General features: G+C 40.9%; 1 protein-coding gene across 1 annotated transcript in view; it reads right to left on the bottom strand.

Moving 5' to 3' along the window:
• The window catches only part of LOC126251575 (tetraspanin-33-like), a 67,443-nt gene that overhangs the window by 32,078 nt on the left and 8,308 nt on the right, over positions 1 to 27,057 (bottom strand). Inside the window, exons 3-4 of the mRNA XM_049952100.1 lie at positions 24,051 to 24,224; positions 8,073 to 8,204 (exon numbers count right to left, since the gene is read on the bottom strand). Coding sequence (XP_049808057.1) covers positions 8,073 to 8,204; positions 24,051 to 24,224 — 306 coding nt within the window. The remainder of the gene's footprint in view (positions 1 to 8,072; positions 8,205 to 24,050; positions 24,225 to 27,057) is intronic.

Here is a 27,057-nt window from a genome sequence, read left to right as displayed (position 1 = left end):
GGCCAAAAAGGTGTCCCCTTCAGTCCTGGTACGGATCAGGTATCAGAGGGAGTATATCCTCCTTGTCATTTCATCCTATGTTCCTCCCACAGTATGGCCGAAGAAGGGAACACGTTGGGACTATATTTAGTTGCACAGTACGAGGTCTTTCCATTCAAAGAGACTGCTGGGGCCACGTGATGAGGAGCGGGAGAAAGCGTTAAGTCGCTTCGTGTGTGAACTATCCGTCACAGTGCCACCTACTTCAAATGGGGGCTCTCCCCATGGGTGTCACCCAGCCTCAGCAATGGCTACCTGGCCAGTAATCAATTGCTGGGAACCTTCGTACCCCAAACATGATGGGCACAATCTCCATGGCATACATGGGCAGTGTAAAGTGCATGCACCAACAGTGTGATTCCTATGTGGTCAGGCGGTTACCGCTGCACAAGTACTTGACAACCGCTCCACACTGGGATGGCTACCATGCTGGGTTTTGGGCATAAGTGGCAACAAGTGGGAAGGGTGGCAGGGTAAAGACATTGAGCATACAATGCAGTTGGCAACCTTCCCTGCACAATACGCACTTATGTAAAATTTGGAAAAGATGGCAGGTCAAACCCAATAATGGACCATATAATTGTTAATGGAAGACACTATGGCACTATGGCCAAACCAAGGCAGGGTCTGCACCAAAAGGACTATTTGACAGAAAGTCAGAGGAAGTAAGAGATAAAGTGTAGATTTGCACCACAGAAAGAGGAAGTAGTGCTGTAAAGGCTAGGGTCCCGTGTAGCCAAGCATGTACTCACCACAAAGTGGTGAGGCCCCAGAGGGTAGGGGTGTTGAGATAGTTGTGCTTGGGTAACTGGTCCCATTACCACTCAAATATTTTCAGGAGCCTCCGGTGGGGTATATAAGACAAGAGGATAGATCATACAATAATTTATATGGCCAGATGTGGATAACAAGAACTGAAATGTTCGTCCCACACACAGGTGTGTGGGACGAGCAAACTCAACCAATACAATAAGGTCGGATATTTAGCTTCCAAGATGGTGGACAGACACTTCCAACAGATGTACATTGATTTTGTTAGGTCTATCAAGATCTAAGGCCAGCAATAAGTTCATTTTGGTGTGTGTGGACACGTTTACCTGGTTTGTCTAGTTGTTACCAACTGGAAGAGCAACCACACAAGATGTCATTCAGAAACTGCAAGATATATTTGGTACCTTTCTCCCCCCACAGTCCATATTACTGACAATGCAACTGCATTCACAGCACAATAATTCAAGCAATTCTGTGGTGCAATGGGTGTACGATATAACACCACCATGCCATATTGTACCAACCCCTCATACATGGAAGGGATTGAGCGTAAGATCTGTGCCCTTCAGGCGCAGTTGAAAAACGCACAGGAGGAGCTAGATAGGATGAGGAGGGACAAGGGGGTTGGGGAATGGGAGCTGGATGTTGGAAAGAGATCTGCTAGGAGAAGATTTTCAGATAGTTTTACTATTGGTGTTTACAATAGATATGACCAACTGTCAGAGTCTAGTGGAGAGGAATCTCTAGTAGCTGTAGATGTAGGAAGTATGCAGCAGATCTCAGTAGTTACGGTGGCTAGAACAGTTGAAAAGTCGAAGAAGAAGGTTCTGCTGTTAGGTAGTTCTCATGGCAGAGGTGTAGGCCAGCAGTTGCAGGAAGTGCTGGGGAGTGAGTACCAGGTCACCAGCATTGTGAAGCCTAATGCAGGATTGGCTCAGGTGACTGTTAACATAGGGGGGGTTATGTAGGGATTTTACTAAAGAGGATCAGGTAGTGATTGTGGGTGGGGCTGGTAATAGTATTGATAGGGATGGGGAGTATGACATAGACGGCGAACTGGAAAAGATAGCCACTCAGACTGGCAACACGAATGTGCATTTCGTGGAACTGTTTCAGCGTCATGATCGGCCTCATCTTAATACAGCCGTCAGGTGTAATGACATGAGACTTGGGGGTGTGCTGATGACAGAAAGCATGGGTCACATTTCAGTGGTGTCGGTGGAGCCTATCAGCAGGACGGGTTTCACTAGACATGGCCTGCACCTCAACAGGTATGGGAAGGGGAGGTTGGCAAAGCTTATAGGTGACAGCATAGGTCGGGTTGGTGGGATCACTCATGGGAAAATTGCTGCAGTATGGGTGTTAGAGCTGCACCTTTTTTAGATTGAAGTCAGCTGATAAGTATTCCTGCTTAAGGGAAGTCTCTCTAACAAAGGAACCACTTTTGACAAAGCTTAGGTATCCGAGTAATGAGGGAATTAGTATATTTCATCACAATATACAAGGTATTAGAGATAAAGTTAGTGAACTGCTTATAGACGTCGACTCTGAAATTATTGGTATATCTGAACACTTCTTAAATAAGGAGATAATTCAGAGGCTTCCTTTACCAGGATACAGGTTGGCTGGCAGCTTTTCGAGGAACTCTTTGCAGTGTGAGGGAGTAGCCACGTATGTGAAAAACGGCATCCCATTTGAGTCAGTTGATGTTTCAAAGTACTGCACTGAAAAGGTGTTTGAATGTTGTGCAGGTGTGGTTAAATTTAATGGAGCTAAACTTCTAACTGTTGTTATTTATACATCCCCAGACTCCAATTTCACAACATTTTTGCTAAAGCTAAAGGAGGTTTTTGGTTCACTTTATAGGAAATACAAAAAGTTAGTTATATGTGGTGACTTCAATATTAATTGCATAAGTGATTGTGCAACGAAGAGGATGCTGGTAGACCTCCTTCATTCATATAATCTTATGCAAACCGTATTCTTTCCAACGAGAGTGCAAGGGAACAGTAGAACAACCATAGACAACATTTTTATTCATTCCTCATTACTAGAAGGGCATTCTGTTAGCAAAAAGGTGAATGGCCTTTCAGATCATGATGCACAAATTTTAACTCTAAAAGATTTTTGTGCTGCAACACGTGTTAAATATAGTCATCAGCTGTTTAGGAAAACTGATCCAGTTGCTGTAGAGACATTTGTAAACCTTATCAAGGAACAAGAGTGGCAAGATGTTTATAGCGCTGATACAGTAGACGATAAATATGATGCTTTTCTCAAGACTTTTCTCGTGCTCTTTGAAAGTTGCTTTCCGTTAGAACGTTCAAAACAGGGTACTAGCACAAACAGGCAGCCATGGTGGCTGACTAGAGGGATAAGAATATCTTGTAGAACAAAGTGGCAATTATATCAAAACGTTAGAAACAGTCAAAATCTAAATGCAGCAGCCCATTACAAACAGTATTGTAAGCCGCTTAAAAGTGTTATTAGGAAGGCAAAAAGTATGTGGTATGCAGATAGAATAGCCAAGTCTCAGGATAAAATTAGAACCATATGGTCAGTCGTAAAGGAAGTGGCTGGTCTGCAGAGACAGGTTGAGGATATAGAATCAGTGCGTTGTGAGAATGTCCGTGTTACTGATAAGTCGCATATATGTACAGTATTTAATAATCACTTTTTGAATATAGTAGGTGAACTAAATAGAAACCTAGTCCCAACAGGGAATCATAAAGCGCTCTTAGAAAAAAGTGTTCCGAGACTGTTACCTGAAATGCTCCTCCATGATACTGACAAGAGGGAGATTGAGTTAATAATTAAATCACTAAAGACCAAGAACTCTCATGGATATGACGGGGTATCTAGCAGAATACTGAAGTACTGTTCTATGTATGTTAGCCCAGTACTTAGCCATATCTTGTAACTTTTCCTTTAGGAGTGGTCGGTTTTCTGACCGATTAAAGTACTTGGTAGTGAAGCCACTTTATAAAAAGGGAGACATTGATAATTTTGACAATTTTAGACCTATTTCTATGCCATTGGTGTTTGCTAAAGTTATTGAGAAGGTTATATATACAAGGTTACTGGAGCATTTAAATTCACATAATTTGCTGTCAAATGTTCAGTTTGGTTTTAGAAGTGGTTTAACAACTGAAAATGCTATATTCTCTTTTCTCTGTGAGGTTTTGGACGGATTAAATAAAAGTTTGTGAACGCTAGGTGTTTTCTTTGATTTAACGAAGGCTTTTGACTGTGTTGACCACAAAATATTACTGCAGAAGTTGGACCATTATGGAGGAAGGGGAGTAGCTTACAATTGGTTCGCCTCTTACTTTAAGAACAGAAAGCAGAAGGTAATTCTCCGCAATATTGAGAGTGGTAGTGACGTTCAGTCCCAATGGAGCACTGTTAAGTGGGGCGTTCCCCAAGGGTCGGTGCTGAGGCCACTGCTGTTTCTTATTTATATAAATGATATGCCTTCTAGTATTGCAGGTGATTCAAAAATATTTCTGTTTGTTGATGACACCAGCTTGGTAGTGAAGAATCTTGTGTGTAATATTGAAACAGTATCAAATAATGTAGTTCATGAAATAAGTTCGTGGCTTGTGGAAAATAATTTGATGCTGAATCACAGTAAGACTCAGTTTTTACAGTTTCTAACTCACAATTCAACACGAACCGATATTTTTATCAGACAGAATGGGCATATTATAAGTGAGATGGAACAGTTCAAGTTCCTAGGCGTTCGGATAGATAGTAAGCTGTTGTGGAAAGCCCATGTCCAGGATCTTGTTCAGAAACTAAATGCTGCTTTATTTACCATTAGAACAGTATCTGAAATAAGTGACACTAACACGAAAAGTAGTCTACTTCGCATATTTTCATACACTTATGTCGTATGGTATTATGTTTTGGGGTAATTCTTCTGATTCAAAAAGGGTATTTGAGCTGTGTTCAGTACTATGGCCAAGGTCGGCAACACCAGAACTGTAATTCTATGTTGTTCATACTCCCTATCAATGCTGCTTGTGGCCTCTCTCACACAGAGAAGGGTTTATCTGCACGAGCATGGTGTGGAAAGTGATGGTGACAATGATGGCGAGTTGAAATCAGTAATGCCAGTAAGCAGGAAGTTGTTGCTGACTGAAGGAATGCCCCACTCAGACAACCAAAGTGGAAGGAACCATGGTCTGCCACACAGAAATTATGTGTTGTCATTCAGTTCTTTCAGGTACTGTGTACTGAAGGTTTTGATGCCATTTCATGGTATCCATTTTTATGATGTACTATTATTTGCTCACGAAAATGCCTGTATATATTTCATGTGTTAAGTGACATGTAGAGATTAGGCACTTCCATATACACACTATTACAGAGGCCTGATTTAAACTGTTCAGTGGTATCCGCCTTCTGTATTTGGTATTACAGACGTTTCATTTAAACATGTACAGTCTATGCTTGGTTATTCCTTAGTTCATACCACGCTTGTGCAAGGCGCATTCAGCAATGATACTTTGTAGTAACTGTTTCTTATATGCTTGGCTCTTATACGCCCATCTTCAGATGTTGTAACTTGGTGCTGTGACCCCAGAGTGACGTGTATGAGGCGCGGTGTGCTACCTGTGAGCACAAAGCATGCTTTGCTATGTAGGTAGCACATTGTGCCTCGTACACATCCACTGTGGCACTCTGGGGTCACAGCATCAAGTTACAACACCTGAAGATGGGCGTATAAGAACCTGAAACTGGTCATTTGATAGTCAAAGAACTTTACAACTGTAGCAGTATTTTCAACCTCTGGTATAATGCTCGGTTGCGGATGTTCCTTCAACAGGATTGTTTGGGAAAAAAAAAAGAAAGAAAGAAAGAATATTTCGTTCATAGTAGAAATCATTTTATTGTTTCTCATAATACTCCTCATTAAAATTTTACAATTTTTCATGCATTGATAGCAATCCTGAAAAATTTTTTCCATTCTATTATGGTATCTCTAAACAGTTTTGGAAGGATTCAACAACTTCTTAGCAATGAAAATCATGGTCCACACATCTGACATAAGGAAACAAAACTAAAGCATTAGGCGCTTACTTAATCAGGCAAATATAGGCAATGATATGTTAGTTCAATGTTTTCTTCCATCAAATAATCAACCATTTAATCTAGCATGTGACAGATGGTAATGTCAGAATGAAGAAAGATGCAATGTTTTCGATTGTCTTTCCCAATTTTGTCAATGATCTGAAGCCAACAAACTGCTACATACCATTCAGCATTAACCGTATTATGATCTACTAAAACAACTGTCACGGCATGTCCAGTGGAATCAAAGAAACAAGTAATAATGCTTTCGGAACTGCTTCATGAATGAACCACTGTTGTCAGTCTTTGTTCACGAAAGGACACCTAAACATTTGACTGCTGCTTAAATTCCTGCCTGTAAGAACATATCTAAGTTTTGTTCCCAATTGCAATGTAGTATACACATTTTGCATTTCTTAGTCAAATTTTTTTGAGCATTTCCTTACAACCAACTGACCCAACTGACTGATAAAGCCAATTTTCACCTTCTTAGAAATTGCACAAAATTTTCCAGAAACATATTTATTTATAACCAAGTGTTTATGCAAAACCAAACTTGCTTTCTATCTGATGGCTACCTCTCTGATCACATCACACATGGCGTTTTGGAATAACACCCAATTTTGGGTGACCTTCACAAACTTCCTTGCTGCCAGAAGCATGACCATGGTGAGACTTTCAGACTGTAAACAAACTTTCCTGAAGGTGATCAACTGGCAAAATCTAAATGAAGTAATGTGAGCTGCTGTTTTTCAAAACACTGTAAACAATCTACTTTGACAATTTCTGAGCTCCCATTGATCTAACAACACCAAACAAAAAGTTTAAAAATAATAGTTATGTCACATCTCAACAGCACTGCCTAGTCCTCGCGTGTCAAAACTCACAGTGTTACCCTTGTATACTCATCTACAGATACTTAGATAGTGTTGAGTCCACAAATGTGACACCTAGCTCATTATCTTTCAATGCACTGTCTCCTACTTACCACAGTCATTCATGCACATAAGGTTTTATCAAATATTTTGCAGCATGTCTGTTGTGATAGTTAATGGGCACAGTTTGTAAACAGCAGAGGCAATAAGTAGCTGGAGACAGCTTTATTAAATCACTGGCTGTCATAAACATAACTCTCAACAGTGTTATGGACTGTGGCCACTGACATCCATATTCAGGTATTAACCAACTAGACATTACATGCAAAATTGATCTGATTTGAATGTGCAGCAAGACACTGGTAGCCTTCCATGAAGCTACAGCCTTGAATAGGAGGATATTTTACAAAATATAACTGATTTTCATTAAAGAAATAACTTACATAAAAAGTTAATTCCTCAACTAATAAAACAGAATTGGAAAGACAGGAACAAGCAAAATGGAAATTTTTAAAGGAAGTGTTCTGCCCTACTTCTACCACCATTTTATTTGGGTGTCCTACAAGGCAAGATAAGTGGGATGCTACCTAAGGAAAAAAAAAAAAGGGACTACAAATATATTTCAATGCTACGAATTTTGTGGCAACTCAGAGCAAAAAATCATCTCCATTGTCAATAGAATTTATCTGTACTGAAAGACCCCAGTCGAGTTACATGAGTAGAGTAAAATTAAGAAAAGAAGTATAATTCCCTTATAACGTCTTAAGTTTTTTTTTTTTTTAATATCCAGCACTATAGCCACCAGTACACTTAATATTATATAATGTGCAAATGATAGCTGGATGTTGGTTATGAAATAGAGATGGCAAACTGAGACTGTCCTCAATTGTGACCGAGTCCCTTTCAGTATGCACCACTTCAGTTGATGTGAGATTAAAGCAACTGATTGGCATTGATATCAAATAAAAAAGGTAATTCCAATGAACATAAAAGTTAAGTTACTTAGTAATTTTGGCAGCAGGGAGATCTGATACTAGACTGATTCAGATACCCATTTTTTAATAATTTGGTTACATGTTGAAGGTTAATTATATGATATGGGGAAAATAATTAGTGTAATTCTGCATACTGTATTACTGTTGATTAAAAGTATTTGTTCTGAGTTTGTTCTGGACTAACTCTATTCAATACACTGTCAATCCTCACAGTCTCTTGCACACATGTATGAGCATAAAAAGGAAAATTAGAAAACATTTTTACAAAAACGAAGGAGAGAGGTTCATTAGAAATTTGACATACAAAAGAACTTACACTGATATCTGTAGCATTCATGCAGCAGGAGAATGGCACACCACAGCGTTCAACACTGGGCGAGGAACAGTTAAAATATTCATTTTTTGACCAATCCATGTAGCCTTCTGAGCTGAGACCACAACATTTAAACTGAAAAAGGCAAATATTTATGTAATTTTCAGTAATAAGTAAATAATTTTATGCAAAGTATTAAAAATAATTCAGTTCAACTTTAACAATGTAGGAAAAGACATCAAAGACATTGCTACTTACCGTAAAGAAGACACATCAAGTTGCGGTAAAGCACAATTAAAAGACCCTTACATAAAGCTTTGAGCCACAGCCTTCATTTATAAAAGAGAGACACAAGCAAGCACACGCGCACGCGCACCCGCGGGCGCGCACACGCAACCACCAACTCTAGCATCTTGGCCCAAGATGTTGGAGTTGGCAGTTGTGTGTGCTTGACGTGTGCTTGCTTGTGTGAATGGTGTGGGTCTCTCTTTTACTGACAAAGGCTGTGGCTGAAAGCTTTTCGTAAGTGTATTAACTGTGCCTGTCTGCAATCTTTATGGTAAGTACAACTTTGTAACATTCATGAGAACAGAAATATTTCACTTGTAACATAGCATTATATCTTTAGCAATCCATTACTACTGACCTGCGTTTTGCTTATTAATATCATATATAAAGACAAAACTTCAGTCACGAGAACTGGAATAAATGGATGAACACTGACATTAATGACGTGGGAAAACATGCTATGTGAAGTTTTCATCATTCTTCCAAATTTCTTTGAATTTGGGCTGCTTCAATTTTACTTTCACTCTACATATTTCACTGAAATTATTTGTTAGAGAATGAACACATTGCAGTCATGTTCAAGGTACACACTCAGCAATCACCTATGGTGATTTTAGAAGGAAGATTAGGATTTAATGCCATGCTGATGAGATAATTAGAGGTTGAAGTTTTGACAGGACAAGGGTAATAGAAGCACCTTAACCACTTCACCACTTAATTTGAGCGATTTTGGGAAACAAACTTGATACATATGGTGGGTGTTTGATCTTTCTAAATGTGGGTCCAATGATTTAAATACTGCATTGCCTTGTTCAGTATGATGTGGACCAGTTGATACAGTTCAGAAAATATCATGGCGTCTTCTCACTCTCAATGAGAAGCTTCTGAGCTTGAGCCTTTTCCCTCTCTGTACAAGGATGTTAGTACTTCTTGAACAATGTATGAACTAAAACTTCACAGTACCACTTAATTTTGTTCATTGCACATATCAATGTTAGCATTATTGAAAACCAGCTGAAACTGCTAAAATGCAACAATTTAACATGATTAAGAATATCATTAACACCCAGTAAAAGATGTACAGTCTGGTTTGTACCAGTATAAAAGGCTTCTTGATGGACATAACGTACCACAAAGCAATTCTCGGTATGTGTGATGGCTCACTATAGCTCATGTTTTATGTTAGTGACTCAGCAGATAATGTTATCTATGAGGAAGTATTATCTGATAAAAGGTGTAATAATATTCAACTATACAAAAATTTTATTGACTATATCTAATGATAAACAACTAGCACCAAGCATAGGAAAATTTAAAGTCATGGATTTCATTGTATATGAAACAGTAGTAACTTATGACTCTACAGTTCATAATTACAGCTGGTATCAGTCATATACAGTGACCTGGATTGGTTATACAAACACCTGGAATGAACAATGTATGGGGATATGAAGTGGGACAAACATGTAGAATCAATGATCAATAAAATGACTGGCAGACTGATTTATAGGCAAGATTATATGAAATGGATTGCTTATAACATAATTTTAATTTTATAATCTGCAAGCAAGTGTATGGGATTCAGCCCCCCCCCCCCCCCCTGAGATTCTTATCCATAACTGCATTTGGTACTGGAAGAAATTTCACCATTTCAACAACAACAAAAGAGAACACAAACTGTGCCACTATAGGATCAACCGGCAGATTTTAGTGCAGTAACTAAAGAGGGAAATACTTAGAAGCAATCTTTTCTCGTAGCTCATAACCATAAAACTTGTTCTGCAGAAACAGAAACAGTACATTGGTAATCTCTTTGAGTAAAGGATAATGGAAAGGACTACTTATTCACCCCCCCCCAGAAAATTATAAACAGAAGTGCAGGGCAAATGTTAACATATTTTTATGGGTTGGCAAGGTTTAAGGAAATACAACAAAATATGAATTGCCAGACACTTCAAGAATGACATACATTTTCCCAACACTGGGTGGAAAATTCCATGAAGCAGTTTTCAAGACAGAATCTCTGAATATTCTTCAGCTTCTCAGATAATACTCTTATATGGACTGCAAATGTAAAATTAGATTAAGAACAGCAAGTCCAACACTCGGTCTATAATGGGGAGAGAAAGAAAATTGTCAACAGTACGAATAAAATTATCTTTGTCAAGCATTTACAGTGATTTGTGGAGTACAACTGTAGCCTGTCAATCACAATACCAAATAGGAATTAATGTCAACAACACGCACCCACCTTGACAATCAGTTTGCTTTCGTGTTTTTTTTTTTTTTTTCTTTTTCTTTTATTTTCAGTACTTTTGAACTGTTACTCCCTCAACACAAGTCCAAACAGGGATATAATCACTGGAAGTTTTCAATAGCATTCAAAGGCAGATTTATAACAACAACAATACAGTGTCAGTGTTTCGAAGGAGAAATAGCTGAAAGTTGTTTCTGATGTCTATATAGCCTGAACACTGAAACACACATGAAATTGTTGTCTAAGGAGCTTACAAACCTGTTTTCTTGTAACTGAGTGCTGATGGTGAGGAGTGATAAGAGGTTAAAAATAAACACTGCTACTCAAAAACTTATATCAAAATGAAGATATGCCACCAACAAACCACTTAGTCCGAACAAATATGAGATCTTAAGAAGTAACACTCAAACACACACTACTAAAGCTTTTACAGCAACAGAATTTTTAACTTTGTTATACTAGCTCAGAAACCAGCCAAGTTCCACTCAAATGTATATACAACCTTTCAATTATGGGGTGGGGGGTGTTTTCTTCAGCTTTCCTCTGTAATGTTGTGAGCTTGTGCTAGACAGAGAAGGAGTAGGTGAAGAATGGTTTTAGCAATAAGACTAACTTCATTTTCTCACACATGTACCAGAGGTTTCAATCATTTTCTAATACGTCAACTTTAATTTCCCTTTCTTCTCAAGCACTGCACTTTTTTGGATCTAGATGTTGAAGTTCCACTACTCATTTACTATTACATAACACTATTTTAAACGTACAGTTGTTGTCGAACATGCTGCCTGAGTTATGTAGCCTGGCTCTGCACTGAGACAATGATATTTAGGGCTCCCACCACATAACGCAGGACTGCACTACACACAGCAGTGATACGGTAATGACTCAAATACTGAACACAAGATCTCCCAATGCATGCAACAGGAGTGAGGCATACACACAATAGTTGTAGATTCCCATAGTAGAGTCAGCCAAACCTCTACAACTTTAATACTAAATTTAGCACTGTTGTACTGAACTCTAATAGACAAGCTGGTTTTCCTGGGTGCCATCTACTTTGTCTTAAGGCTGTTTTTTGGTCTGTGACACCTAGTCACAATGCTTTTTGCAGTTTTTCTACATCTGCATTCATTACAACACAACATGCCACTATACAACTGCTAAAATTGAGTCAAGTACAAAACTGCTGTAAATGCTTAACGGCCCCCCCTCCCCCCCGAGATTCTTATCCATAACTGCATTTGGTACTGGAAGAAATTTCACCATTTCAACAACAACAAAAGAGAACACAAACTGTGCCACTATAGGATCAACCAGCAGATTTCAGTGCAGTAACTAAAGAGGGAAATACTTAGAAGCAATCTTTTCTCGTAGCTCATAACCATAAAACTTGTTCTGCAGAAACAGAAACAGTACACTGGTAATCTCTTTGAGTAAAGGATAATGGAAAGGACTACTTATTCACACCCCCCCTTGCCCACTTAAGTATTTGTACAAAAATCTTAACAAATTGAGCATTGGTTAGGGGTTTGGCTGATTGGGGGGGGGGGGGGAGGGGGGGTGAGACCCAACAGTGAGGTCATCGGTCCCAAGATGGCAGAAACCAGGGGAAGAGCTAACCAAACAACACAGTCCAGTCAAGGGGAAGGGAAAAAGAGGTAAAAGAAACATTGGGGCAGCAGGTACAGTAAATAACAGGAGAGGGGGTGGGGGAACAGTGAGAGCAGAGGCACCCTAGTGGCACTACACTTGTTGTGTACTGCTGCCGACCCTTCCCAATCCCCACACCACACCACACCACACCACACCACCACACCACACCACACCACACCAAGATCATGACCCAATTAGGACAACACCAAGGGAAGAAGACACAATAAAAGGGGAAACAAAAGATTAGACAAAATGTTGGGAAAAAAAGGGGGGGAGGGGATAACCAGTCCATGCGGAGGCAAGTCCAATACGCCCATTAACCACTGCCAACTCTAACCGAGGGACTCCAATTACAGACAGAAATTCAGATATTTAAACCTGGGAGGAAAAGCCACTTTCACAAAGAAAACCAAGGAAAACTGTAACAGTGCGAGGGTCATACGCTAACATCTGGGACAAGAAATGTGAGAGGACACATTTAGTGTGAAGGGCCAAAAATTGGGAATAATCCAGCAAAATATCGATCACCGTGAGGTGGGCCTGCAACTACAAGAGGGGAGGGGGGGGGGGGGGCTCACTGCAGATTAAAAAACTGTGGGTCAAATTAGTATGGCCAATACGAAGATAATAGAGGATGGATGATTTCCACTGGGAGAGGCGGAGGGAAGAATGCCATGTGGTGGGAGTCTCCTTGATTGCACAAAATTTTTATTAGACACGGGGGTAGCCCCACAAGAGTCAGCCCAAGATTGAGCAAAAAGGGATTTGACATAAAACTGCAAATCTGCCTCCAGAGGGGTCATGGAGGACATGGGTAGGTGGCCACCCCCACCCCTGCCCAGACGATCGGCAAGATCATTACCTGAGATGTTCATGTGGCAGGGGACCCAAAGGAAATCAATCCAACAAGCAGCAGTGCCACGATTGGTGAGAAGAGACCAAGGAGTGGTGGGAAAAACAGTGAGCGATAGTTTGAAGACCACTCATTGAGTTCTTACATAAAAAAACTCAGTTGAGGGAGTACTGTTTTTAATAAAGCAGGTGGCCCGATAGTTGGCCATCAGTCCCGTGGTAAACACCCCACAAACAACAAGGCAAGAGGTGGTGCTCTTTGACAACAGAAATAATGTCCTACATGCTCAGAGAATTCAAAGCCATTGGTGTAAAAAAAACTGAAGAGCCAGCAGAACAAACAATCAAACACCATTGCCACAATGGAGGCTTTCAGATCCTGGAAAAGATCCATCCGAATCCAGAGCTGAGGAACTAACCGAGGAGGAGGAGATTAATATTTAACATCCCGCCGACAATGAAGTCATTAGAGAGAGAGCAGCAGCTCGGATTACGGAAGGATGTAGAAGGAAATCGGCCATGCTCTTTCAAAGAAACCATCTTGGCATTTGCCTGAAGTTATCTAGGGAAATAACGGAAAACCTAAATCAGAATGGGCAGATGCGGGTTTGAACCATTGTTGTCCTGAATATGAGTCCAGTGTGCGAACTGCTGCACCACTTCACTCAGTAACTAACCAAGGATGGGTGATTGGGATAGAACATGCAGAAGAGGACAAGAACGCTAGATAGAAATGGTGGCAGAGAGAAGGGAGGCAGAGCTCAGCCGGTAAACCCACCCAAGGGTAGACAGTGGGCAGGTGATATCCCAAAGCCATGAAAATAACAGAATAGGAGGGGTGAGCAGGGGAAGAGCAGACAGTGATGGCATAGGACACCAAAAATGGGACCACAGAACTGACCAGCATCAGCCAGAAGACTGTCAACATGGCTAATGTGAAAGGCACTTGTGGCTAAACAGATACCACGATCATGAACCAGGTCCAAGAGGAGCAGTGTGGAAAGGGCAAGCTGATCCATAAACATGACAACCTGAGTCCAGGCGAGACAGAAATAATGCCCGATAAAGATGAAGAATGATCTGTGTGCCAAGACGTGTGGGGAAGGAAGTGAAGGACAATGAGTTTACGAAAACAGTCAACCTTCAGAAGGTGGATACAGGGCAACCAAGTAATGTTGTTGTCAAAAAGAAGACCCAAGAAATGGAACTGGGGTCAAGGTCAGTCATTGGACATCAAGGTACAGTTCCAGATCAGTGTGGATTACAATGCAGAGGCAGAAATGCACCACCCTCAAACTAAGTGGAGAGAATTCAAAACCGTGTGAGAGTGTCCATGCAAAAGTGCACTGGATGGCACCGTGAAGCTGTTTCTCTGCAGAGGCCAGTAAGTGGGAACTAGCATAGATAAAAAAAATCATCCACATACAGAGCAGAGATGACCAGTGGTCTGGCACAGGCTCAAAGTCCACTAATAGTGATGAGAAAAAGGTCACTTAATATGGAGCCCTGTGAAACGTCATTCTCCTGGGTCTGCAGAGAACTGAGAGCTGTGCCAACCTGAACTCTGAACGATCACTGGGACAGGAACTGACAAATAAAAATAGAGGTGGGGCCTAAAGACCCTACTCAAGGAGAGTAAACAGGGTGTGATAGCAATAACTGTGTCATAGGCCTTACAGAGATTGCAGAAAACTGCAACAAGAGGGTGGCGCTGAGGAAAGCCCTCCCGAAATGCAGTTTCAAATCAAAGCAGATGATTGACTGGAAACCATCCCTCTCAAAATTACAAATCAAGGAAAGTATCAGGTTAAGCAACTCAGGAGACTGTATTTCCCTGTCTGGTCCTCTGCGTGGGACACCACCTTGGGGAGGCACTGTCCATGCGAGTGGAAAGGCTTGCATATCTCAGTGATGCTGAGGGCTATGCCGAAAGTAGAGGACCTACTGCCCGAAAGGCCTTACCTGATGGAGCAGCCTAAGAGTGTCCCACAACATCATGTCTTCCTTATCCACCCCTAGTCCTTACCTAATTTCCTTTCCCAACCCAAGTTGTGATGCGATCTGTGCTGAGGGGTGTCTGGCACATGGGAAGATGTGTTCAAATGGAGCGTCAGGGATACCAGGTGACATCCCTGAGTAAGCAGCCTTACACTAGGCAGGGTTTCCAGGGTGTGGACTGTGTAGAACCCCAAATCTCATGGGACCAAGATGAACATGACAAACACAAATAAATTAAACAAACTGAGGGGCGAACTGAGACCTCAGACACCAAAACATCGGGGTCAGGACCGATGGAATCCACTCTCACTACTGAATCAGGGTCAAGACCTGAGCAAGAAGTGGGAACTTTAACTGCGAAGTTGGACCGGATCAAGATTAAAGCCTTGTCTGGGGCCCAGAGAAGGAAACTTCAGGGAACAGAAACAAAAGGAAGGAAAAGAATGGCTTCCCAAACATAAGTGGAGGGAATTAAAAGGGCTGGAGCCCAAGACCCCCAAGAAAAAACTGTCTCAGATTGGATATGCAGACTCCCACAATGTCGAAGATAAGTAACAAGAGGATAAGGGAGGAATCTACGACTCCCTCCTCCCTGGATAAGTGAGCCCAGGAAAAGCAGAGGCAAGAAATAGGGAAACAGACATGTGATACTGCTGTCTCAGTTTTTAAGTTGGCAATTATCTACTAAGGCTATCCACTGGTAGGCATCACCTTGCAGCAGGAGCAGCTTGTACAGAAGGCCCTCTTTGAAAAGATTGGGGGATAATATCCCTGTGGGTGGATGCAAAGCTCCTAGTCAAGATGGTAGGTGAGCTTCTTAAGATCGCAAAGATATCAGTATGGGTACCAGATCCTTAAGGATGTCTCACCATAGATTCTGTCCAAGAAATCAGGGGTCCAGAACCCAAAAGTCTCGACAGAGGACTGGAGAGTAATCAACCAGAAGGCTGTACCAGAAGTACGAATGTTGGTGGTGGGGGTTGGAGATAAGTCCCTGAAGGCGATGCAAGAGCAAGACCTGAAATTGTTTTTAGGGTTCTCGCAGATCGCCATCAGGGTAATCAAAGACCTCAAAGGTCAAGGCGGAGATTGGAGGTGCTGCAGATTGTAAAGGGGCCACTGCTGCCCTGAGCTGTTGCCTGAGGAGACAGGAAGTGGAAGTGGCCCTGATATAAAAACCCTACTAATATAAAGGGGGCGTATTGGGCCTTGGTGGCACTGGAGGTAAGCTGATTTATGCTAGAAATCTAAGAAACTCCAGAACATGCATCTATGTACAAATGGAATTTCTTTCATGCCAATGATGGATTTCTGCTCCAGGGACCTGGTGACCATCAGGATGCAGCAACATGAGGGAAATTGTTTTGGCCTCAGTGCACTTTCCTTACGAAGACAGCTTTCCTTCTCCTTTGGAGGAGAAGAGACTGACAGAAGCTTGCCATCAGCAAGGCAACCAACTGTTGGTTGGATGTGATGCCAGTGTCTACAACCTAGTGTGGGGCAGGAAGGACACCAACAGGTGAGTATCTTCTTGAATTTCTCTTGTCTAACAACTTGGAGGTCCTGAATAGGGGTGATGAACCTACATTCAGGAATAGTAGAATGGAAGAAGCAATTGACATAACCTTTGGTTCCATGATGATGGGCAGCTATGTCAAACAATGGCATGTGGTGTTAGAGCCATCCTCATCGGACCATGCGTATATTAAATTCATGGTTGAAATTGGAATCAGACAGACAACGGCCTATAGGAATCCCAGGAAAACAGACTGGGAGGCATATAGGAGGGATCTTGACTTAGGCTTATCGAAAATTAAAACCTCGAAAAGGAATCTAGTAGAGTTTGAGGAAGTAGCAGAGGCTGTCACCTAGTAAACACAAAGAAAATAGATACAAATACTGCTTAACCTTACAAGACATAAAGGACAATTCGGGAGGGTGGAGAAAATATCGCGAGGCCCTTGTCAGCTTAAAACTTGCAATTAAGACAAGCAAAGGAGGCATCCGGGAACACATTCTGTGAGGAAGTGGAGGGCACCGCTGCTCAAGCCACACTTCACAAAATCGTCACTAGAGTCCAACTAATCCAGGAGGTATGTTGAGGAAGGAGGATGGAGAATATACAAAGACATCACATGAGATGCTGGAACTGCTCCTCAAAAGTCACTTTCCTCAATATGCTCTGTCAGATAAAATAGGCCAGAATGCAATCCCTGAGAGACAATGGTTCTCAGGCACTTGAAGAGAGGACTGGGAATCAGCCACAGTGTGTGTCAACTTCAATAAAATCCAATGGGCGGTGGGAACATTCCAATTGTTCAAGTTACCTGGCCCAGATGGAATCTTTCCAGTTCTCCTGCAACAAGCAGGAGAGAATCTCACACGAGTCCTATGCAGGTTATTCAGGGTTAGCCTAGCAGCAGGAATCATTCCTGAATCCTGGAGGGCAGTGAAAGTTGTTTTTATTCCAAAGCCAGGGAGAATTGATCGTACCAAGGCCAAGGATATGAAACCAACCAGTCTGTCCTCCTCCATTCTTAAAACATTGAAAAAACTGGTTAATGTACATGTTGGGGAGAGGAGGCTAATTAGGGCTCCTCTACATTCAAAGCAACACATATTAACCAGGTAAATCACGCGAGGCAGCTCTCCAATTCAGGAGGGTGGAGAAAGCACTTCACTTTCCAGAAATAGCCCTTTGCACCTTCCTGGACGTCGAGGAGGCCTTCAGTAACACAACCTTCGATTCCACGGTTAGGGCAGCAGAGGTGCATGACCTAGGGACCACAAGATGTAGGTGGGCTAGGGCCATGATCAGTGGAAGGAATGCAGAGGCTACCATGATGAATGAAAAGATGGCAGTTAACATCACTAGAGGTTGTCCACAAGGAGTTTTGTCCCCTTTATTGTGGAATCTAGTGGGAAACAAACTCATTGAGGAACTAAGTTCCAGACAACGCTTTCGCCAAGTATACACAGATGACCTTGTCATAGTAATACTTGGCAAATTTACTGACACAGTTAGGAATATGGCACAAGGGCATTGGACATTGTGCAAGACTGGTGCATTAATCAGGATCTAAGGGTTAATCCCAAGAAGACTGTTGTGGTACTATTCACAAAGAAGCATATCCAACACTCAAGTTGGTATCTAAAGCTCTTCGATGAAACTCTAACGTGAAATACCTAGGGGTAACCTAAGATGACAAACAAAAATGGACCCCTCATATTACGAACATCTTGCTCATGCCATAATTACTGAGGGTTGGAGTGAGGAAGGCGATATGCATAACAGAACTAAGGAAGTGATTGATGCGGTCAAGGGTATATCAGAAGGGGGAAAGAAAGATTGTGTGGGTTGTTGTACCACTACTAGGATTTATTCTCTGATCGACCTGGTAAATTTACCAATTTCGAGTACTCTATAAAGGTGGAACCTCACGAGCCAATAAAGTGCAAACCGTATGTAATACCTTTAGCTGATCGGGATGTCATCAGAGCTCGATTAAAACAAATGTTGGATTGGGGTATAGTCAAACAATGTAGGAGAGATTACTGCACTCCTATCATTATTGTTAAAAACATGATAACTCGGTCAGAATTGTATTAGATGCAAGAAAAATAAAGTAATTATAAGGGAATTACACCAGGAACTGCTGCAGAATTTTAAAAATATCAATTTAATGTCCAGTGTTGATCTGACATCGGGATTTTGGCAGAACCCGTTGGTAGAGGAAAGCAGGCTGTACACTTCTTTCCTTTTAGAGTAGCACCATTCGGACTTACAATTTCTGTGGCAGTTTTTGTAAGAGCGTTGAGCTGTGTCCTGGAGGAGAGTCTAATGAGCAAACTCGTGATATACGTAGATGATATATTGATCTCTACAGAAATGTGGAATAGCATTATCGAGTTTTGGAGGAGGTACTCATGGCTCTGAGATGATGTAGAATGACTTTAAAGGTAACGAAATGTGAGTTTGTTTGAGCAGAAATTCAATTTCTGGGGCATATCCTTACTTCGGAAGGAATTTTACCTAGTTCTGAAAAATTATAGTCCATTGCCGAATGTAATCGACCCAAAAGTAGGAAACAACTGAAGTCATACTTGGTCTTGTGCGGTTTCTACAGAAAATTCTTGGGGAAAGAAGGAATGAATATTCCAAATTTAGGCAAACTGTTGAAGAAAAATGCAGCTTGGAGGTGGACCGAGGAATGTGAAACGGAATTCCAGGGTATGAAGGATAACTTTTGCAATTGAAAGGTATTGTACTACCCAGATATGAATCTCCCTTTCTGTTTAGCGTCGGACAGTTTGGACTATGGAATAGGTTGTGAGCTATTTCAGGAAAAGCTAGTCGATGGAAAAATTGAACACCATAGTGTGGCATTCTCCAGCAGCATGCTAAATAAACACGAACGGGGATACAGAATATCGGAGAAGGAGATGCTCGTGATTGTGCACATATTTAACATATTCCACATGTATTTAGAGGGCAGAAAAATGACGGTGTTGTCAGACTACAAGGCACTGAGTTATCTGCAGGACTGCAGGACACTGAACGACCGCTTAATGCGTTGGTCAATGTACATGCAGCAATTTGAATACGAAATCCGCTACATCAAGGGTACAGAAAATTGTGTTGCCAATGCTCTGTCCAGATTACCAGCGGGAGCAGAAGACGATGGAAAGGAGGAGCGGAACAAATTTAAGCTACTGTACATGAAGGGGGTAGCGGGGCAGAAAGAAATTTGTGCAATGTGCAAAGATATGCGGCAAGCACAAAGCGGCGATCCTGAACGGAAACACATTAAGGTGAATTTCGACAGCAAGGGATACGAGAAAATAGTTAAATATTTTAAGGTACACAAGGGAGAGTTATTCCGGTGGAAAGATGAAGAGACGGACAAATAGAGACTGTGTTTTCCCAATAGGTATGTGGAACAGTTAATAGACTACGTCCATTTAAGTCATGGCCGTTACAGGGCCGAAAAGTGCACTGAAATCGTCAAGGAATAAATAACCTGGCCAGATGGGTCCGCGTGCAGCTGGTGGCGTGCGACTGTTGCCAAGGGGTCAAACACTGCACGACTGCTCAACAAGGGGAAATGCAAAACATTATACCCACTAAAGTCAGTGAGTTACTGGCTGTGGACAATTTTGACCCACTACCCACAGGATGTGGCAGCATGAAGTACATCTTTGTTGTGGTGGACATGTTCTCTAAGTTCATTAAACTATATCCGATATGGAGAGCGAATACTAAAACTCTGATCTCTGAAATGGAGAAGGATTTCTTCAAGAATATTGTAAACCAGTAAGGCTGTTGTCTGACAACAGCTCACAGTTTACTTTGAATGATTGGAACACGTTCATTAATGACCAGGGTGTGCAACATATCCATGTATCCGGCTACCACCTGGTGAGCAACCCACGTTAACACTATATGCGGGAAGTAGGACATTTATGTAGGATGTATGCCAGCAATTGTCATTCCAAGTGGGTGGAGTATGTGAGCGTGTTTGAGGATGTACTCAACAGCATAAAAACTAAGGATACAGGGTACTCACCTTTGGAAGTCATGACTGGGGTGAAACCAAAGTTCCTACTCACAGAAACAGAAAATTCCTGCCACGAAAAGCTGAATTGGCTGCTGAAAGGGAGCAGGCAGTAACGGCCCACATTAAAAAGTTAGCCGCTCAAATGAAAAGGCGACACGATGGGTGATACAATCCAATGAAGTGCAAAGTGGGGGACAAAGTGCTTGTACACACCAAAGAGCATTCCAATGAAGTGGACAGAGAGATTAAGAAATTATTTGAGTTATACTATGGACCATTTGTTGTGCAGAGTGCCCTCACCCAAATGCATACCGTTTAAAATACCCTGTCTCAGGAAAACCTTTGGGTCTAAGAAACGTGGCAGAGTTGAGGCTGTACATAGAGAAAGGGGAGAAATGAAAAGCTGTTATAATTTGTAATTAGTGGTAGTAATTTTGGAGGGACGGTTTTGTATGTTTTACTTGGGGATTCACTGGTAATTTGTTAGTTTATTGTGGCACTGTACGTGTGCAAGAGGGGGAAGTTTAGGCACTGAGGGAGCGTGGAGGTTGGGGACCTTGTGGATTAAGTAAAATATGTGTTGATTTATGCTTTGTATAATAGTGTGGCAAAGAATTTAGTGGTCAATTTGAAGGGTATTAAAATTGTAATTGTATGTGGATGCAGTTTTTGGTGCAGGGAAGTAGGAAGGTTTCATTAAAGTCAATTAAATAGAACTTGTGGGAATTTGAGCTTACTGTGATTCAGTCGTTCGCCTTTTGACTTTATTCCTAAAGTATTGTTTTCCGCTGGTGGGAATCTTTAGCAAGGGTTTGGGAAATGGTTTGTTGACATGTTTCTACTTTTGGTTTTCGATGTAGACATATATGTCACAATAAATGGTGGGGCTCGGAATTCAGAGGCAGACACAATTTCTGCGAGGCACTTGGTCAAAAGACTGATGTGAGTTGATCAATACTGCGTGCTAAAATCCGTGTGAGTGTGTGTAGTGCAACGGAAGAATTAGTGCAAGAAGGTGCCTTGTCCAAAAAATTGTTTAAGCATAACTGAAATGCAGGCATTCATTTAATATGCAGTTTCGTTCGTAATTTGTGTTAGTTTAAGTTTATTTCAAAATTCATGCTGCTCCCATACCACTACAAAAATTTTGTAAACACCATTGGCCTGGTGTTTTAGCCATTTAATTCTGTCCTTTGTAATTTGTTTTATATGTACTTGTATGAACTGAAGGGTGTTACTTCTGAACAATCTGGCAAGTCAGAATGTTAATATAAGTGGAGGTGTGTGAGATAACAGGTGAGTTGTGGCACGCTGCAAATATTCTAATTTCAGAGTTGGCATGGCCGGACGAGCAGCTCTGCAAGCCAGGGCTCGTCAGCAACCACATGGTGCTGAACAGTAGAGGGAGCAAGTGGGGTAGCACCAGGACGTGATCCAGACTGACTGCGTGGCTGGGAATTGCATGTTGGTGCTGTGACGAGGACTGTTCTTTGTGTCAATGAAAGAGACTTGTATGCCGGGAGTGCCAAAGATGGCGGACTTTGTGAAACCATAATGGCAGACATTTCACAGTTCATGTAGAAATTAATAATAGCCAGAGGAATCTTGATACCTTAAAAAGAAACCTGTACATTGCCATTATTTGCATGATGATTCTGATGGTGTAATCAGATTTTCAATATCTTTATTAGTTTAAAGTTTAGTATCTGACTTTAAATTATAGGAGAAACACCCAGCAACGAATTTCCAAAATCTAAACTCTTCATCAGATTTTGTCGATCGATGTGTCTTTAGAAAGCTATTAGTGTAAACCTAAATTGGTATGAATTACAGGCATGTAACTTTAATAATACATGAGTTATTGGAGGTCAAAGTGGGCGATTACTATTGATCACGTCAGGCAATAAGTACTCCACAGTTACACAAAAAAAACGGTAGCAGCATGCTTATAAATATATTTATTCATCAATGTCTTTGTTTATATCCGATATATACTATTCATGAAGAAAGCACAGAGGCATTAGGCTACTGGCCTACTTTTGTTTATATCCCTGTGATATATGTTTTTTAAATCTGTATACGTATTTAATTACGTGTGTTAGAGCGTGTTTAAGGTTCAGCTGTAGGAATATTTATTTTATTTCAAGTTATTTAAATGTAAATCCAGTATTTTGCATTTGTTTCAATATGTTTATGAGTGCGCGCTGGCTTGGTGACATTGTGGGAGTGCTCGAGTCAATCACAGCGCTCGTTACTACAATAGGCGACTACCGAAGTCAATGGAGAGACTGGATGGAAAGTGGGGGAGGGGGGCTGGGTGCACACAGGACATGAGGAGTACTGGACAGGAAGGCACTACAGACGGGCACAGGAAATATTTCTAGAGTGTTGAGCAGTTTGCACATGGTCACGGGAGATAGAAATATTTCATAGTGGCGACTTGTGCACTTGTGACATTTCCATGGCTTCTGCAGTGAAGACGTAGTATGTGTTTAGAAGTGAATATCTCACGAGCTATGTTGTTGCTCGTAACTAATTATGTGAAGTAGGAATATATTGTATCCCTGTTGTTCAACTTATATTTTAATTGCTGGACCATCGACACCAATAAGTGTTTTGCAGTAATAAATGACATTCTTAAAGGTACTTCTGCTATCATACTCATCATTTAAAGTCGTTAAAATAGTTTCTGCAGATTTTATTTAATTGTAGTCTTTCTTTTATAAATTTCTATGTTACATTCAAAATTCACATTTGCTGAGTGATATGAACCTTCGACCATTCGATTCATGTGTGTATTCATTTGTATACTGTAGACTCAGCAGTATTTGGCACATAATGCGGCAACTATGAATCCCAGCCCCTAGACAATGAAACCAGCCACAACTTTTAATATTTCTACTCTAAATCTGAGAGTAGGTAGTTGAGAGCCACATTTTTTTTATTTGAAAGCCCGCAATTGGGGGCTCGTCCAGGATTTTTGTCCTGCAAAGTGGTAATTCCTTTCCTCTCTGTTGTTCAGCGTACTATGCAAAGTATAAAAACCTTTGCAAGACCAATAAAGATTTCTGTAGAGTGTCTCTTTCACAAAACACAGTGTGAGATACTACCCCCCCCCCCCCCCGCCCTTCCTAAATACCAGTTCGGTGTATCACCACTGCCACCTGGCACGATAAAAAATTTATGAAGTTAATACAAAGCACATACTGTTTCATGAATCATTGGGGTTCTTGGAAGCTTCTGTTGTATAGTTAACACTATGTTTATATATTCACTGTTCCTTTTTCCCGTCTACTTGTCTACTAGCTTCTTCTAAAGCACTGCTAAAAAAATAAAAAATAAAAAGATAAGAAAGTACAAACTAACGTCACTCACCTCCTGTTGTGCAAAGTCAATTAAATTCTGTAGATCTGCATCCTCCCTGTAGGTGTGAATTATTTTATCTGTAAAAGATTCTTCCAAAACAGACTGCATGGTGTGGGGGAACACAAAACCCATGATAGCAATCGCCATTTCTAGAAGGAAAAAGACGAGTAGACACAGGGAGTACTGGAAAATGAATGAACAAGAAAATATTAATTTCCCATGTGTGTAACTCAGCAGTAAGACATGATTCAAATATTCTGACATTCATGCTATGCAAGTCTTCAATTCTTCAATAATCTTAAGAAAGTATGAATCAAATATAATTTTCAATATTTTAAACTTTATTCTTCTTTATCTTTATATCAATGACATGATCATATTACACAAGATGTGCCCCGCATTTTTTGTAGAAAATATGGGACTAACTAGGTGTTCAACTGAGGTATGAAAAAGTGAGAAACAACTACTGTACAAGAATAACTATTATCATCTTGGCATTCACTGGAATTATACAGAAAAAAACAATGGAAACACAAATCAGAATGGCTGAATTAGCTAACAAACTGAAATCCTTTTTATGTTGAGCCACAGCAGCTTTAATTTTGGCGGCACAGCAATCTCCTCACGCAACTAACTATTTGGGTTGCCAATCAAATGTCAAGAGCTAGGGTTTTTGATTGAGGCATGTGTTTGCGGGTCATGGTACAGTCAGTTGGCAAGCCTTGCTTGCTTGCTTGCTTACTTACTTACTTACTTAAGGACTGGTAGTGGCGAGTTGTGGTAAGAGCTGCCGACATCACATGTAACCTGATCAACAAGCTCCCAGCCTACTTAAATTTTACAGCACCTCTAAGACTGTCTGTATGGGTTGGAGGCAATAACACCCAGGGCTGGAATCCTGGAGGTCATGGCTGCTTCACATCTGAGTGGAGTTAAATGTTGTTTTCTACTTGTTTGGGGTGCTTGATATTGCTAGGCCACATCTGTGCTGATATGAAATTGGACCTGTTATATTAACGTGCCTCCGAGTGCTTGTGTGCATCATTGGTCAGTGTTAACAGATGGCAATTTGTTGTTCTGGGCCATATTCCATGTGAGTATTCTCTGTTAAAAATTGAATTGATAAAATTAATTCTGTAAAATAATCAGTGTCAGAAGCAAAGCCACTCTTTGTAGATGAGTATGTCTTAATCATTGCATCAGCAGGCACAGAGATTTCGTCTTCTAACTTACAAATAATTTTAAGCAGTATTGCACTTGAAACTTGTACGTGTAGTCACTTTCGCAATAATAATTCACTGAGACTTCCTAAATTTTGGGCATTCTTGTCAGTAGCCTTATTTGCACAGATTACTGTTCCTTCTGATGTGTGTTGGTAGGATAGCTTTAGCAGCAGATGACGCGTTCCTGTTCCCTGGGCCTAGAGCAGAGACACGTTTGCTAATCATCACATGATGTCTGGGTTGGCTGTCAATCTGGTACCTCTACCACCCACGTCGTGGTGGCTCAAGCAAAGTGAAGTTGATTGGTGCGTGCCACGGCAGAGTGTAGCCGATTAATCAGGGACCGTTAGTTTGTCCTATCTGGTGAATATAGTAACCTCTTGAGGTTTAAAGTGCGTTCTGCAAACCTTAAGTTCTTCCTCACTATACCAGCTCTTTAACTACTCATTTAAACCTTGCACCCTTATTGCTATTTATGGAGTTCATTAAGTTTTAAGGCCTTTCACTTATCAGTATAAACTGTTGAACCTTTACTTTGATCCACAGTCATTAGCTACCTCCACACATTGTGAAATTTGCCTGCTTGTTCCTTGTTGGCTGCGATGGCCATCTGCTGTACTTTTCAGCTTACCCTGTATTTCGGGCAACTGTATGTTTATTAAAGGTCTCTGCTGGCGTGTAATTGTTGGGAGTCACATCTGAATTGCACACTCCCCCAACTTATTTTGTATTTGGGCAACGGTACTTTTATTACCGGTTATTATCAATGTTTCTGCTGATGTGTACCAGTTGGGAGCCTCATTTAAATTGAATGCTTTCCCTGCTTTGCCTGTAGTCCCTGCTTTGCCTGTAGTTTGGGGGATTGTGTATTTTATTGCTTAACTTTCATTTTTATTAAGGCTTATACACTGTTGAGGGCTTTCCAACAGCCACAATCAGTGGCATGACTTGTTACCCTTCCTATATTTTGGGTGGGCGTTGTCTACTTGTGTAACATGTTACCCACGCTTGGAAATTGTTAGTACATTTTATGTCTGTCATTGTAATTCATTTTATTGATAAAATTGTTTGTTGAACATGTTTGCAGCCACACTTAGTTGGTGCGACTTCTTTCTTGTACTTGGTAATTGTATGTCCCTGGCTTCAAGCCCTGCAGTCCACCTTCCGTGGGTTTCCTTAAAATTATCCCAACTAGTCGTGAGCTATCACATGAATACTTGTTCCTACTTCTCTCTAAAACACACACACACACACACACACACACACACACACACACTAGACAGCAAACAAATAGTGTGAGAGAATTACACACACAATTCATCAATACATAATGAGATGCTCACTTAAAAATTATAAGTTAGTCCAAATTAGCTGATTGCTCATTCCAATTAAGATACAGCCATAAAAAATCTTTTAAATAATTTATTATGGATTCCGAAACATACACCAAACCAATGTGTCAGTCAATCAATTACAACTACGGTAACATCATAAAAAGGATAAAGCTGTCAACACCTGGAGGTTGATTTGAACACCACATAATTTATAAAGCACAGTCCTACTGGAAACTGTATTTTCTTATCTTCCTTCAACATCTGAACTGTATAGTTTAATATGGACTCTGACCGAAAGAGTAACATAGCATGCTACACATCAACATATCACTGACCAGGGAGAAGAAAGTGATAAAAATTTGGAACCGACCAGGGATCGCACCCCAGAAAATCAAATCTATAGCACTTAACCCCGCTGAATCACTCAAGTGCACACAAACTACTCTCATATAAGGGTAA

Source organism: Schistocerca nitens, chromosome 4 (genome assembly GCF_023898315.1).
Source record: "Schistocerca nitens isolate TAMUIC-IGC-003100 chromosome 4, iqSchNite1.1, whole genome shotgun sequence".
NCBI classification, from domain to species: domain Eukaryota; kingdom Metazoa; phylum Arthropoda; class Insecta; order Orthoptera; family Acrididae; genus Schistocerca; species Schistocerca nitens.
This window is presented reverse-complemented; position numbering and strand designations above follow the sequence as displayed.